Source organism: Emys orbicularis, chromosome 2, assembly GCF_028017835.1.
Source record: "Emys orbicularis isolate rEmyOrb1 chromosome 2, rEmyOrb1.hap1, whole genome shotgun sequence".
Taxonomy (NCBI): Eukaryota; Metazoa; Chordata; order Testudines; family Emydidae; genus Emys; species Emys orbicularis.
Window position 1 is genome coordinate 290,035,035 of NC_088684.1, and position 12,645 is coordinate 290,047,679.

The 12,645-nt window shown below is 45.6% G+C and overlaps 1 protein-coding gene across 1 annotated transcript in view; it reads left to right on the forward strand.

The window, feature by feature from the left end:
* The window catches only part of VIPR1 (vasoactive intestinal peptide receptor 1), a 180,561-nt gene that overhangs the window by 127,987 nt on the left and 39,929 nt on the right, over nucleotides 1–12,645 (forward strand). The window contains exons 5-6 of the mRNA XM_065398565.1: nucleotides 3,339–3,436; nucleotides 5,090–5,222. Coding sequence (XP_065254637.1) covers nucleotides 3,339–3,436; nucleotides 5,090–5,222 — 231 coding nt within the window. The remainder of the gene's footprint in view (nucleotides 1–3,338; nucleotides 3,437–5,089; nucleotides 5,223–12,645) is intronic.

Genomic DNA, 12,645 nt, shown 5'->3' on the forward strand with positions numbered 1-12,645 from the left:
TTATTCAGTTTTCTAAGAAAACTGTCAAGTGTTTAGGAGTGTTTCTATGTGAGTAATTAATGGTATAGATATTAATATCAATGTGTGTGTGCGTGCTTGTATATATGTATATATATATATTACATAGGAATCATATTGGTAACAGAACAAGATGGAGCATTGGATATTATATGTTGGGACATATATGTTGGGACCTCTCGAGGTCCCTTCCAGTCCTAGAATCTATGAATCTATATGGTCTCTACATGCCACCCCTCTGTATTAAAAGTGGGGGTGGTCACATAATTTATAGCAGACTTCCATGTGCAGCATTTAGCCAAAGGGTTGAGCTTGGTCCCTCACTGGAATAAACCAGTCATAGCCAGCCTACACAGGGAGACCTGGATTGAGGTTTTCAAAGATGACTAGGAAATTTAGCCGCCTAACTCCCATTGAAATTCATGGGAGCTGTGTGGCTAAATCCCCTAGTCAACTTTGAAAATCTTAGCCTTGGAGTCAGCCGGTAGGCTGCACTAGCAAAGCATGAGAGGGGACTGGATCCATGCTTTTGTCTCACATAAACACAGCTCCACTGTGTGCATGTGTTTCCCTGCATTACTGCCTGCGTCAGCATAAGTGAGTGCTAGGCAACAGGAGGCTTGGTAATAAAAGTATCTCTGTATTGACAGACACTTGTATCCGGCCCATACTTCTCCTAAGTCTCTCCCAGTACTCCCACATTACAGAGACAATCAAGTGATTACATGGAAAATCTCAAGAGGGCTTAGCCAGCCTTAATAACAGCCAAATCAGACAGAAAATGCTAAAGGAGATTTGCACAAAGAACATCAGTGCCCTATTGAAGAGGCCAGCCAGAGCTTCACCTCTTCAAGTGTCTTGTTTCTAAGATCAAAACTTAAGGCCCGGGCTCCAAGTTTTGAAACCCATTGTTACGGCTCAGGAATGCAAAGGGCCTCCTCTAAGAACGCTAGTTTGTGTTCTGAGCACAAGGGGATTTGGGGAATTCGTGTTACCAGCTTTGAAGACCCAATGGATTGCAGAATTGCATAAATGCCTTGTTACCAAGAGAACACACATTGTGTTCTTTTAATTCTCTCTTAATTATTTTCTTTTGACTCGCACCGCTTTATGATGCCGCTTGAGCCAAAATGTGGCTTAGGCACTAACATGCTGTACGTTACTCAACTGTGAAGATGAATAGAAGTGATTTGTTGAGTTGGCTATCACTTTTGGGGGGTGGGAGAGGGAGGATTGGAAAGAGGGAGGAAGATAGAGTGTATCAGCCAGTGAGACATGAGCTCCACCCTAGGGTGATAGTCATCCAGGCTTGAAACGTCTCCTGAATTTTTAACATCTACTAAGCACAACTCAAAACCAACATGAAAAGTATGAAATATGCATAAGCACTTTTTGGAAGACTTTGTTCCTGAACCCTGGCAGCCCACGGAATGTGGAATGTACGAGCATCAAAGTGGTGTACTTCTGATCCCTATGGCTGTACAGCCATATATCTGTGGTCTGATTTTTCAAAATGTTTGCATTTGCAAACGCTGGCCCATTTTGCATTCATTATTTGGATGGGTATGTGCAAACTCCCAGTTTTGTGCACGTATGGGTAACATGGGATAGATCACTTCATCTATGTTCTGTTCATTCCCTCTAAAGCACTTGGCATTGGCCCCTGTCGGAAGACAGGATACTGAGCTAGATGGACCTTTGGTCTGACCCAGTATGGCCGTTCTTCTGTTCTTTTATGGCTAGATTCATAGATTCCAAAGGTAGAAGGGACTATTGTGATCATCTAGTCTGACCTCCCGTATCACACAGGCCATAAAACTTCCCCAGAATAATTCCTTTTGAACCAGAACATCTATTTAAAAAAAAATTCAGTCTTGATCTAAAAATTGCCAATGATGGAGAATCCACCATAACCTTTGGTGAATTGTTCCAGTGATTAATCACACTCACTATTAGATGGGGGCCTAAGTGTGCAATCTGTAAGTGCATTTAATGTGAGTGTAAATGTGGCCTACAAATGTAGAGCAAATCAGTCCCCTGGTGTTCTACAGAATCGTTACAGTTGCTGAATTTATTTTGGGAGCAACGCTACTCATAGAGTTAATACTACTAATACTGTGTTATATCACATTTCATCTGATGTCCTCAATGCTCTTTACAAACATCAGTGGACTCATTCTGATCTCAGTTACACCGGGGTAAATGTGGAAGTTACTCAGTTGAAGTCAATGTAGTTATCTCTGTAATTACCCTGGCGTAATAGAGATCAAAATCTGGTCCACACTAATTAATCCCCCCTGTGATATAAGTGGTGGTGTTCCCAAGGAACTGGAGACATGGAGAGATTAAACAAATTGCCTAACATTAAACAGAGAGTCAATGGCAGAGCTAGAGTCAGAACCCAGGAGTCCTGATGTGCAATCCCTAGCTTTCATTAACAGAACATAATCCCTTTCTCTTTTAGTCTGACTAATGGTTTAGTGACACAAGCACAGGACTCAGCCAAGTTCCCAATTCCCTCTGTGGCCTGGGATAGATCATGTTAACTCTGTCTTGGTTTCCCGATCTGTAGAGTTGGGGGCGAGAATGCCGACACACCTCCTCACCTGGACTACATCTTCCATTATGCACCAGTCTCAGAGACTCCCAGGATGTGCCACCTCCCCTCTCCAGGAGGGGAGACTGTGGTGCATCATGGAACATGTAGTCCAATTGGGGAGCCCAGCCTATAGAGGAGAATGGAAACATGAAGCAACCAAACTACAACTCCCGTGAAGCACCACACAAGCATTTCTGAATCAAAATATTTGTGTTTTCAGCCAACATATTCTGGGTTTTTATTTTTTGCCCAAAAGTCATTTTTTTCTGTAGAAATAAAACCCATTTTCATCCCAGCTCTATCCCCAGTCTGCATTGATTAAATGAAACCATCTCACACCCTGTGTTAGTGGATAAACCAAAGTGATCTGCTGCCAATGCCCTGTATTACTGAGTGTAAAGCATTCCTCTTCTGCATTAATATCACCATGTAGCCACTTCTATGGTTAAATAAATATCACTGCACTCTGTAGGGCCCTTTTCCTTGTAAAATCACTGCATAATTAGGACCTGATCCAAGACCTCTTGGGATCCATGGGATTGTTTCCATTTGCGTCAATGGGGTTTAGATCATGCCTTCTGCCATTTTACACCTGAAAAGGGTGTTTTTACCATGGTGAGCTAGGAATTAGTGAGTGATATTGTATGAAGTGTTTATTAAGGAGGAATCTTTGATGGCTCCTCAAAGACCTAATCATTGCCTCTTTTCTCTATGTTGGCAGACGACGTTCTATGGCACAGTGAAGACCGGTTACACCATTGGACATAGTTTATCTCTCATTGCTCTCACTGCTGCTATGATCATTTTGTGCCTCTTCAGGTGAGAACCTGGGCGTGGAGGGGAAGGGAACGTGCAGGGGTGGGGAAACAGATTGTTTAATTCCAAGGACCTCAGCAGATTCTTGGCTACAGGCTGAGAGTGCCTTGCATTTGGAACGCCCAGCAACCCCTTTCAAGAGCGAGGCGGCTGGTGGCAGTGGAGGGACAAATATGGTTGAAGTAGCTCCAGGAAGGACGCGGTCACACATTTTGGGGTGTCCTATGCTCCACATAGCTCAGTTAAGCAGAGTGCCACCTGTGCCTTAGAAACAGACAGAGCTGTCCTCCAGCGTTTTCTGACCTCCTTTAAGCGCTGGATATAGAGCAACCATACAATATTATGGTGATGGTGCAATATGCCGACCGTGGACGACTCGAGGCTGGTGCTGCTTTTGGAAGCCCGAGGGCCAGTATTGGTCTCTGATTTGCAGCTGTTTCCCTTAGGAAAATGGGTAGAGATCTTAGAGGCTTGTGATGTCCGCCATGCTTTTACGGAATGGAGAGAGTAGCGGAGAACCAAACAACCTGGAGATGGAAAAGACTTGCTAGATTCTCTAGTCCATCCCCTAAAGCCAATGCAGAAGGGTATCTAGTTCTAATGCTTTTCCCCAATCTTGTACCAAGCAACGGGGCTTCCACCATTTCCCTAGGGAGAGTATTCCACAAGCTAAGAGACTCCTTGTACGGAATGAGATATTTTAATGCTCCAGAGTAGTCTGTCCTTTGACTCCAATTGACCTTGCGCAGAACTAGAAGACAAGTATATGACAGAAGTGTATGGCAAGGTATGCCCTGCAGCCAGCCATCTGATCTTAACAGATGTTCCTTAAGAGGGTTGTTTAAGGTTGGCTGATTAGGCCTGCTTCTTAGTTAAACTAAGACCTGTTTATGCAACTGTGGCAGCACAAAGGGACATTAAAGCAAGCAGAAACAACCCCCGGAGAATACCGCCACTCACAATGCCTCCCTGACAAGCACAGAACTGGTACGGGGCTCTACACCACCTCTGCTCCCAGCCCCCTGCTTTGGGGATGGATTGTGGATGCGGCCACACCGCACTGCACTAGAGCCTACAAGGAGTTGTAAGAAGCAGAGCATAAATTAGAGCAGCCCCGAGGCTGATGTAACTTACACCTGGGCTGGACAGATACCTTCATGGCTCCAGTATACAGAGAACCACCTTTGCCCCACACTCACTTCATCCCTGTCCCCAGCGCAGGGACAGAGTAACTGAGAATCAGACCCATTACGTTGTTTAGGGCTGTAAAACTTGCCCATCTCCAGGATATTAGGCCTGTTGCTTTTAATTGCTGGGAAGTGTCACTTGAAAATCCCAGAGTTCCTTGATCCAGATAGATCTTCATAATCTGCTAAAGCCTATGGGATGGAATAAACCCAGTGTTGCTCTTAATGTCACTTACCCTAACTTATATCTTTTAAAGTTAAAATATAATCCACGTCGCTGTATAAAGTATGCAAATATTTATGAATTTTGGCTAGAGCTGTCAACTTTTTGGCAAAACACTGAAATCAGAAAATATTCTGGATAAAGCAGAAGTTTTTCCCAACACATTCCGGCCAGAAGAGTAATTTATTGAGATGAAGTCCTGATGTTTAAAAATGCTATTTCTCTTTCTCTCCCGCCCCACAACAGAAAACTGCACTGCACTCGAAATTACATCCACATGCATCTCTTCATGTCTTTCATCATGAGAGCCATTGCAGTCTTCATAAAGGACGTCATCCTCTTTGAGAGCGGCGAGTCTGACCACTGCTCTACGAGTTCAGTAAGTAGCAGCGACCAGTTGATGTTTGGTTCGGCTGGTTTGGTTCGGCTCCCTTAAGCGGGGAACAAAATAATGAACACAGAAAGGCAGGCAGGGAAATACTGGGGGAAGCTTTTAGTTGTTATCGCGCTGTATTGGAAAGGAAGCAAAAACCTGCCGGCTTCAGCCTAACGTTGAGGAAGAGGTCGCAGCAGAAATTCTTCACTCAGCAGATGTTACTTTTTAATTGTCAGTGCCTGGGTCTCTCCGCTGCGATGATGAAGCAGGGGTGATAAATGATGAGAAGAGTTTGGAATTTTCTATACTTTGCAAAATCAGGCTACTGAAAAATAGTTTACTGGCCAACCTTCCCGGAGCAGAGGAAAGCACCTCCTATTCTCCGCCTGTGGCACTTAATAGTCTAGTCTTCTGTAGGTCTCATTTCCTTTGGTCTCATTTCCATTGTTGGGTTTAGCGTGTGGTTGCTGTGTGGTGTTGGTGGCCTGTGATATAAATCTAGGGGTCCCTTCTGGCCTTAAACTCTCTGACTCTGTGACCATGAAAATGAACTCTTGTCCTGTTCCACCCCCCACTGCTTCCATTGTCCAACCTAGCTCCATGCCTTCTTTCACACGGTCCCCTTCATGCTTGGAACAGCCTCCCAATTAATATTTGCCGAGCAAGCTTCCTCCCAGACCACCCTGAGACCCATCTGTTCCATGACGCATTACGGATGTCATGACCACGCGGTGCTGTCTGTTTGTTCTCTGGGTTGTTACCCATTTCTGCCTCTGCGCTCCAGGCTCTTCAGGGTTGGGGGTTTATTGTAAAGCACCGTGAATGATTAGAGTGATATATCAACAGTAATAAATAACTGGCCAGAGCCTTGTGTCACAAATAGCTGCCAAGGTTAATTGGAAAAGAAGCCAAGAAGTCAATGAGCCATGGAGCTTGAACGAACCTCTCACCCCTAGGAGGGTTCCCTCTAGGTCATGACTGAAGCCCGTTGGGGGAAAGCTTCCACCACAGCTACCCCTCCAATAACCGTTCTGTAGCTAACAGAAGGACGTTAGCCTGCTGAGCTCTTAGCTCGGCCCCTTTACAAATGTGAATGGACCAAGAGAGAAGACCATTCCACCTGCTAGTGCGACTTTTCACCGCAATTCACTGAATCCCATTCACTCTTACAGACTAGGGACCGAATGACTAGGAAGGAGTTCTGCAGAAAAGGACCTAGGGGTTTCAGCGGACGAGAAGCTGGATATGAGTCAACAGTGTGCCCTTGTTGCCAAGAAGGCTAACGGCATTTTGGCCTGTATAAGTAGGGTCATTGCCAGCAGATCGAGGGATGTGATCATTCCCCTCTATTCGACATTGGTAAGGCCTCATCTGGAGTACTGTGTCCAGTTTTGGTCCCCACACTACAAGAAGGATGTGGAAAAATTGGAAAGAGTCCAGTGGAGGGCAACAAAAATGATTAGGGGGCTGGAGCACATGACTTATGAGGAGAGGCTGAGGGAACTGGGATTGTTTAGTCTGCAGAAGAGAAGAATGAGGGGGGATTTGATAGCTGCTTTCAACTACCTGAAAGAGGGTTCCAAAGAGGATGGATCTAGACTGTTCTCAGTAGTACCTGATGACAGAACAAGGAGTAATGGTCTCAAGTTGCAGTGGGGGAGGTTTAGGTTGGATATTAGGAAAAACTATTTCACTAGGAGGGTGGTGAAGCACTGGAATGGGTTACCTAGGGAGGTGGTGGAATCTCCTTCCTTAGAGGTTTTTAAGGTCAGGCTTGACAAAGCCCTGGCTGGGATGATTTAGTTGGGAATTGGTCCTGCTTTGAGCAGGGGGTTGGACTAAATGACCCCCGTGAGGTTCCTTCCAACCCAGATATTCTGTGATTCTATGATTCTATGAATCCCTTGGCTGTTGCTGTTGGGTGGTTTATCCCCAGCAGTGTTTTTTCAGAGTAAATTCAATGCTCAGCACAACCAAGTGAATGGCTGGATGCTCCACCAATATTATAAAGACACGTGGCGCATAACTCTTCCTGCTGTACTGGACTGCCCCTTCCTGTTGCAAATTCTGCACCCATCCTGCCACCACTTCTTTTGCAACCCCCGGCAAGAAAGTTCACACACAAATACCCACCCCACTCGCACAGATAAAAACTTCTTTCCAAACGTTCCTATGACCACCTGAGCACTTGTGGAGAATCACATCAAAAGGGGCACAAGTACTGTTGGATGGACGGGGGGATTTGGATTTGGTGAATGTATTTTCCCACTGTTCACCCAGTTGTAAACTCTGATTCATGGGGAAAAAAGTGGAAAAAAACCTATTTTTAATTCCTGTTTTAAAGTAAATTATATTGAAAATCGGCCCCTCCAAAGCCCTGTACTCAGCAGACCCAACTCCCAGGGCAACTCACTGTTCAGCACGTTACCTGAGTTGGAATTAGGCCCCAATCCTCAAAAGTAATTAGATGCCTAATTCCTGTTGATTTCAATGGCATTTAGGTGCCTAAATACCTTGAGGGCTCTGGGCCTTAGTCCTATGTCTCAAGATTAGGGTGACCAGATAGCAAGTATGAAAAAACGGGATGGGGGTGGGGTTATAGGCGCCTATATAAGAAAAAGTCCCAAAAAAACGGACTGTCCCTTTAAAAACGGGACATCTGGTCACCCTACTCAAGTGTAGATCCTAGCTCTGAAGGTTCAATCCCCAGGGATTACTAAAGTGACACCCATGAAAACAGGAAATCTTTAGGGCCCACTAGCCCCGGCATAAACAAATCCAAATGCTGCAAGAAGCATGAATGACCGTTTAGGTGCGTATGTCATTTTTTAAAAGCCCATTTGGTTTGCTGCAATGGGGTTGTGTTGGTTATTTAGCCAACAGTGGGAAACCTCAAAATTACAGCATTAACCAAGTTGCAAAGCTTCTCATCTAGTCGAACCAGAAAGTTAAGAAAACCAGCGGCGAGAGGCAAATGGCTTTCCATGTGTGTGGTCGCTAAGCTGCCGGGGCACTGGTTTGTTGGTCTTTTCCCCGCGTGACAGTCGCCGTTGCTAAGGTTAAAAGAATTTTGGAGGGCGGGGAAGAGAAAAGTATTCCCAGCTCGACGCACCCCAGTGCACTCATGACTTGGCAAACAAGGCTTGTTGTCATAAGTAAATGTAGCAGGCTAAATTGACCATGGCTTGCAGCGCTTGTGTAAAGGAGCGTAGACCCTTTGTCCTGCGTGAAGGAGATTCAATCATGAAAAGCTTTACAAATGTTTCTTCCTTGCCAGCCGGCCCAAGCAATTAAGCACGTCACTAAACAGAACGGTGATGAACTCTCCTGGCACGCATAGAAACAGGAGGCTTGACCTTTAGTAGCGGGCTTTACTGTCCAGGGATTCTCAGCTGGGTTTCCCAGAGGAAGAACTAGCACTGCGGATGGCTTGCTTTCTTCAGTGACGTTGGGTTCAGTGAAGAAATCTAAAGATTTGATCTAGAAATTACTTGAGGGGAGGGGAATCCTATGGGCTGTGTTATACAGGAGGTCAGAACAGGTGACCACAGTGGTCCCTTCTGGCCCTGAAATCTATGAACAATGGCTGTGTATACCCACAACTTATTGCCTAAGCTACTCAAATTCTAGTTCCTTTAGAAGCTGCAAATAAACATGCTTTTTTCTCCTAGGCCCTCATTTTTCAAGTTATTTAAGCATGCATGTAATTTTAAGCCTCTGAGTTGTCTCAGTGGTGACAGTCACATGTTTGAAGATGTGCATATGTAACACCAACAGACCCCAGTCGTCAGTGGGCAAGATTGAACCGGGGACCTCTAGAGCTTAGTGCATGACCCTCTACCGCATGAGCTAAAAACCAGTTGGCTGTTAGTTAAGGCTGTAGAGTAGACTCATTTGAGAGATCTCTCTCGCTCTCTCGCTCGTGTCTCGGTGTCACCAGATGGGACAAAACACCACACCCAGGGGGTGTGTGGGTTACACATATGCTCAAGCACCTTGCTGAATCGGACTCTAAGACCTGAAGGTGACCATTGTGATCATCTAGTCTGGCCTCCTGTATAACACGGGCCAGAGAACTTCCCTGAGTTAATTTCTCTTTGAACTAGAGTGTAGAACAGGGGTAGGCAACCTATGGCACGCGTGCCAAACGTGGCACGCGAGCTGATTTTCAGTGGCACTCACACTGCCCGGGTCCTGGCCACCGGACCGGTAGGCTCTGCATTTTAATTTAATTTTAAATGAAGCTTCTTAAACATTTTAAAAACCTTATTTACTTTACATACAATAATAGTTGAGTTATATATTATAGACTTATAGAAAGAGACCTTCTAAAAATGTTAAAATGTATTGCTGGCACACGAAACCTTAAATTAGAGTGAATAAATGAAGCCTCGGCACACCACTTCTGAAAGGTTGCCGACGAACATTCTGTTTCAGAAGAACATCCAATCTTTGTTTTAAAATTGCCAGGGTTAGAGAATTCACCACACTGCCACACTCCTTGGCAAATTGTTCCAGTGGTTAATTACCCTCACTGTTAAATACTTCCATTCTGAGTTTGCTGAGCTCAACTTCCAGCCATTGGAGCTTGTTATACCTCTGTCTGCTAGATTGAAGACCCCTCTAGTATCAAATTTCTGTTCCTTAAGTTCTTATAGCCACCCCCCACATCAGCATTCAACCCTACACACTTTCTTTTTGTCTTTTTCTCTCTCTCTCTTTCTCGAAGCCACTGCGTAAAACCCAATCACCAGAGCCAATAACGTGGCAGACGAATTGAGCTGAAATTTTGGGTTGTTTTTTAAAAGAGCAGGACTTCGATCAGCTTTATTAATGTGGCACCTAGATGCTATGGCAATTGGCAGGCTAGACATCCAAGTTAGATGGAGACAGAAAGGCAAATAGATATAGATAGAGGACTAGATCCCCAGCTAAAAGACAATGGAGCTATGCAGATTTACATGCGGTCAAGGGTAGATAGTTTCTCTTCAACTTTTTGAGTTCCAGAAAGACTAGTTGGTTCACTCCAGCCAGCAATTCCTCTTTGCAAAGGAAGGCAACCTATACACAGCCCAACTGTGAAGAATGCACCCTCTGATCTTATATTTTAAGAACGTGAACAGGTATTTCTGTTAGGTATATTTCCATATATATATTTTTAAACTATCTCATAAAACTGGAAGAGACCCTGAAAGGTCATTGAGTCCAGCCCCCTGCATTCACTAGCAGGACCAAGTACTGATTTTTGCCCCAGATCCCAAAGTGGCTCCCTGAAGGATTGAACTCACATCCCTGGGTTTAGCAGGCCAATGCGCAAACCACTGAGCTATCCCTCCCTCCTTCAGTATGATCTTACTCAAGAAACTATAAAGAAACCTGCCCTTTAATTTTTAGAACAGTTTAGTGTAGGGGATGGCTTGTGTTTGCTACAGCAAAAGTTTCTGTAGCTCCCTGCAGAACAGGAGATTATAGACTGTGTGCAGAAGCTGAGTGCTAAATAAGGAGAGACACCTGACAAGATACAGGTGACTCACTTGATCAGCACCCTGAATACTTAATTACATCGAAACTAGAAAAGCAGGTCAAAATCCAAAAAGATTATGCATTGAAGTCAATAATAGTCAAACACCCATTGACTTAATGCAGGATCATCATCTAAGAGCCAGGTGTACAAAGGTGTTTGGGCACCTGAAGATGAAGATAGGGCCAGTGGGATTTTCAAAAGCACCCTAAGTGAGTTAGGTGCCTGACTCTCACTGAAAGCCCATGGGAGTTAGGTGCCTCACACACTTAGGTGCTTTACCTTTGTAAAGCTGGCCCAAACTGCTTACATTTAGCCTTTACCAGGGTCTTAAAAGGACAGTGGGAGATACACCTCTACCTCGATATAACGCTGTCCTCGGGAGCCAAAAAATCTTACCGCATTATAGGTGAAACCACGTTATATCGAACTTGCTTTGATCCACCCGAGTGTGCAGCCCCCCCCCCCCCCCCCCCGCCCCGGGAGCACTGCTTTACCGCGTTATATCCAAATTCGTGTTATATCGGGTCGCATTATATCGGGGTAGAGGTGTACCTTCGGTCCCAGAGTTAGATTTTGTTTAAAAAGAAAAACAATCTCAGAACTTTTCCTCAGTGTTTACTTGTCCTTTGCCCAGGCCGAACTGACTTGGATGACTGAGTTTGGACTCTGCCAGGGGGCTTGTCTATATGGACAGTTAGTGCGCGGCAATCTGGGATGTAAAGCTACAGTGCACTAGCCTGCCATGCGCTAACTAGCCATGTGGCCCACGCACTGTGGCCTACTCCACTTTGAAACAGGAATAGGTCAAAGCGCACTACAGTGGGAGTGTGTGTGTGTCAGGCTGTAGATTACCGCGCATTATCTGTCCATATAGACGAGTTCAGCGTTGAGTTAAAACTGAATAAGGACGTGAGGGTTGGGCCCTTTAGTATTCTAGTGGGCTCTTGTTTTCACGTGTTCTCTTGTCTTCTGAAATGGTCACTGGGTTTGAACACTTCACGTTCACATTCTCCCCACCCGTGAGTGAATTCGGAGCCAAATCTCTTTGGTCATTGTGAAGTCTGGGCGGATGCAGGGAAAAATACATGTTATCTTTTAAAAATAATCTGACCGTACTTTAAAACTAGCAAGAATCTAGCTCCGTGAAATCAATGAGCTGCACTCTGCCCTCGTTTTACTCAACTGAGTAAGGAGGAGTGAGGCCCTCCCATGCCCACTTGTTTGGCCAACCTGGATCTTGGGTCTGGTGTGGCGCACAGGCCCTGCTCTGGATACTTCCCCCTCCCCCCACCCCATTAGCAAGTGATTGAGAGGTGTAGAGATTTCCTGCTCACTGGCAAATGGGGAAGAAAGCTGCCCCTTTTCAAGGGCTGCAGTAACTCCCGTCTCCCCAGCCCCGTAGAGCCATTTGTACTGGGCGGTTTCTCAGAGTATACTCCCCACCTCGCCTCACTCTACAGCCACGCTCTCATTGGCCGGCCTGTCCTTGCTGCCCTGCTCTTCTCAGCAAATCGGATGGGGAGCAGCTATGGCTGGGGAGTCACCGTTGCTGTGAGCAGCATTAGCATGCAGCAGAAATCCACTGCAAATACGGAGCAGCGATTTCCCCAAGATGATGCTGTGTTGAGCTGCCCCGATCCGCTCTGAACCCCCAAACCCTGTGCAATACCGAGCAAACTGCTCCCGTTGACTCCGGAAGGAGGGGGTTGCACTGTCTTGCCTTCACTTCCCCCTTCCATGCTTAATGGACACATTTGGCTGTATCTGCGCTCGGTGGAGGGTGCCTGTGTGAGAGTGTTTAGCCTGATACGACACCCTGAATAGAACAGGTTCAGCAGAGGTGATAATTTTGCCCCTCAGAATGTCCCCCCTCCTTCAGGCTAGACCAAGAAAGTCCCAGCT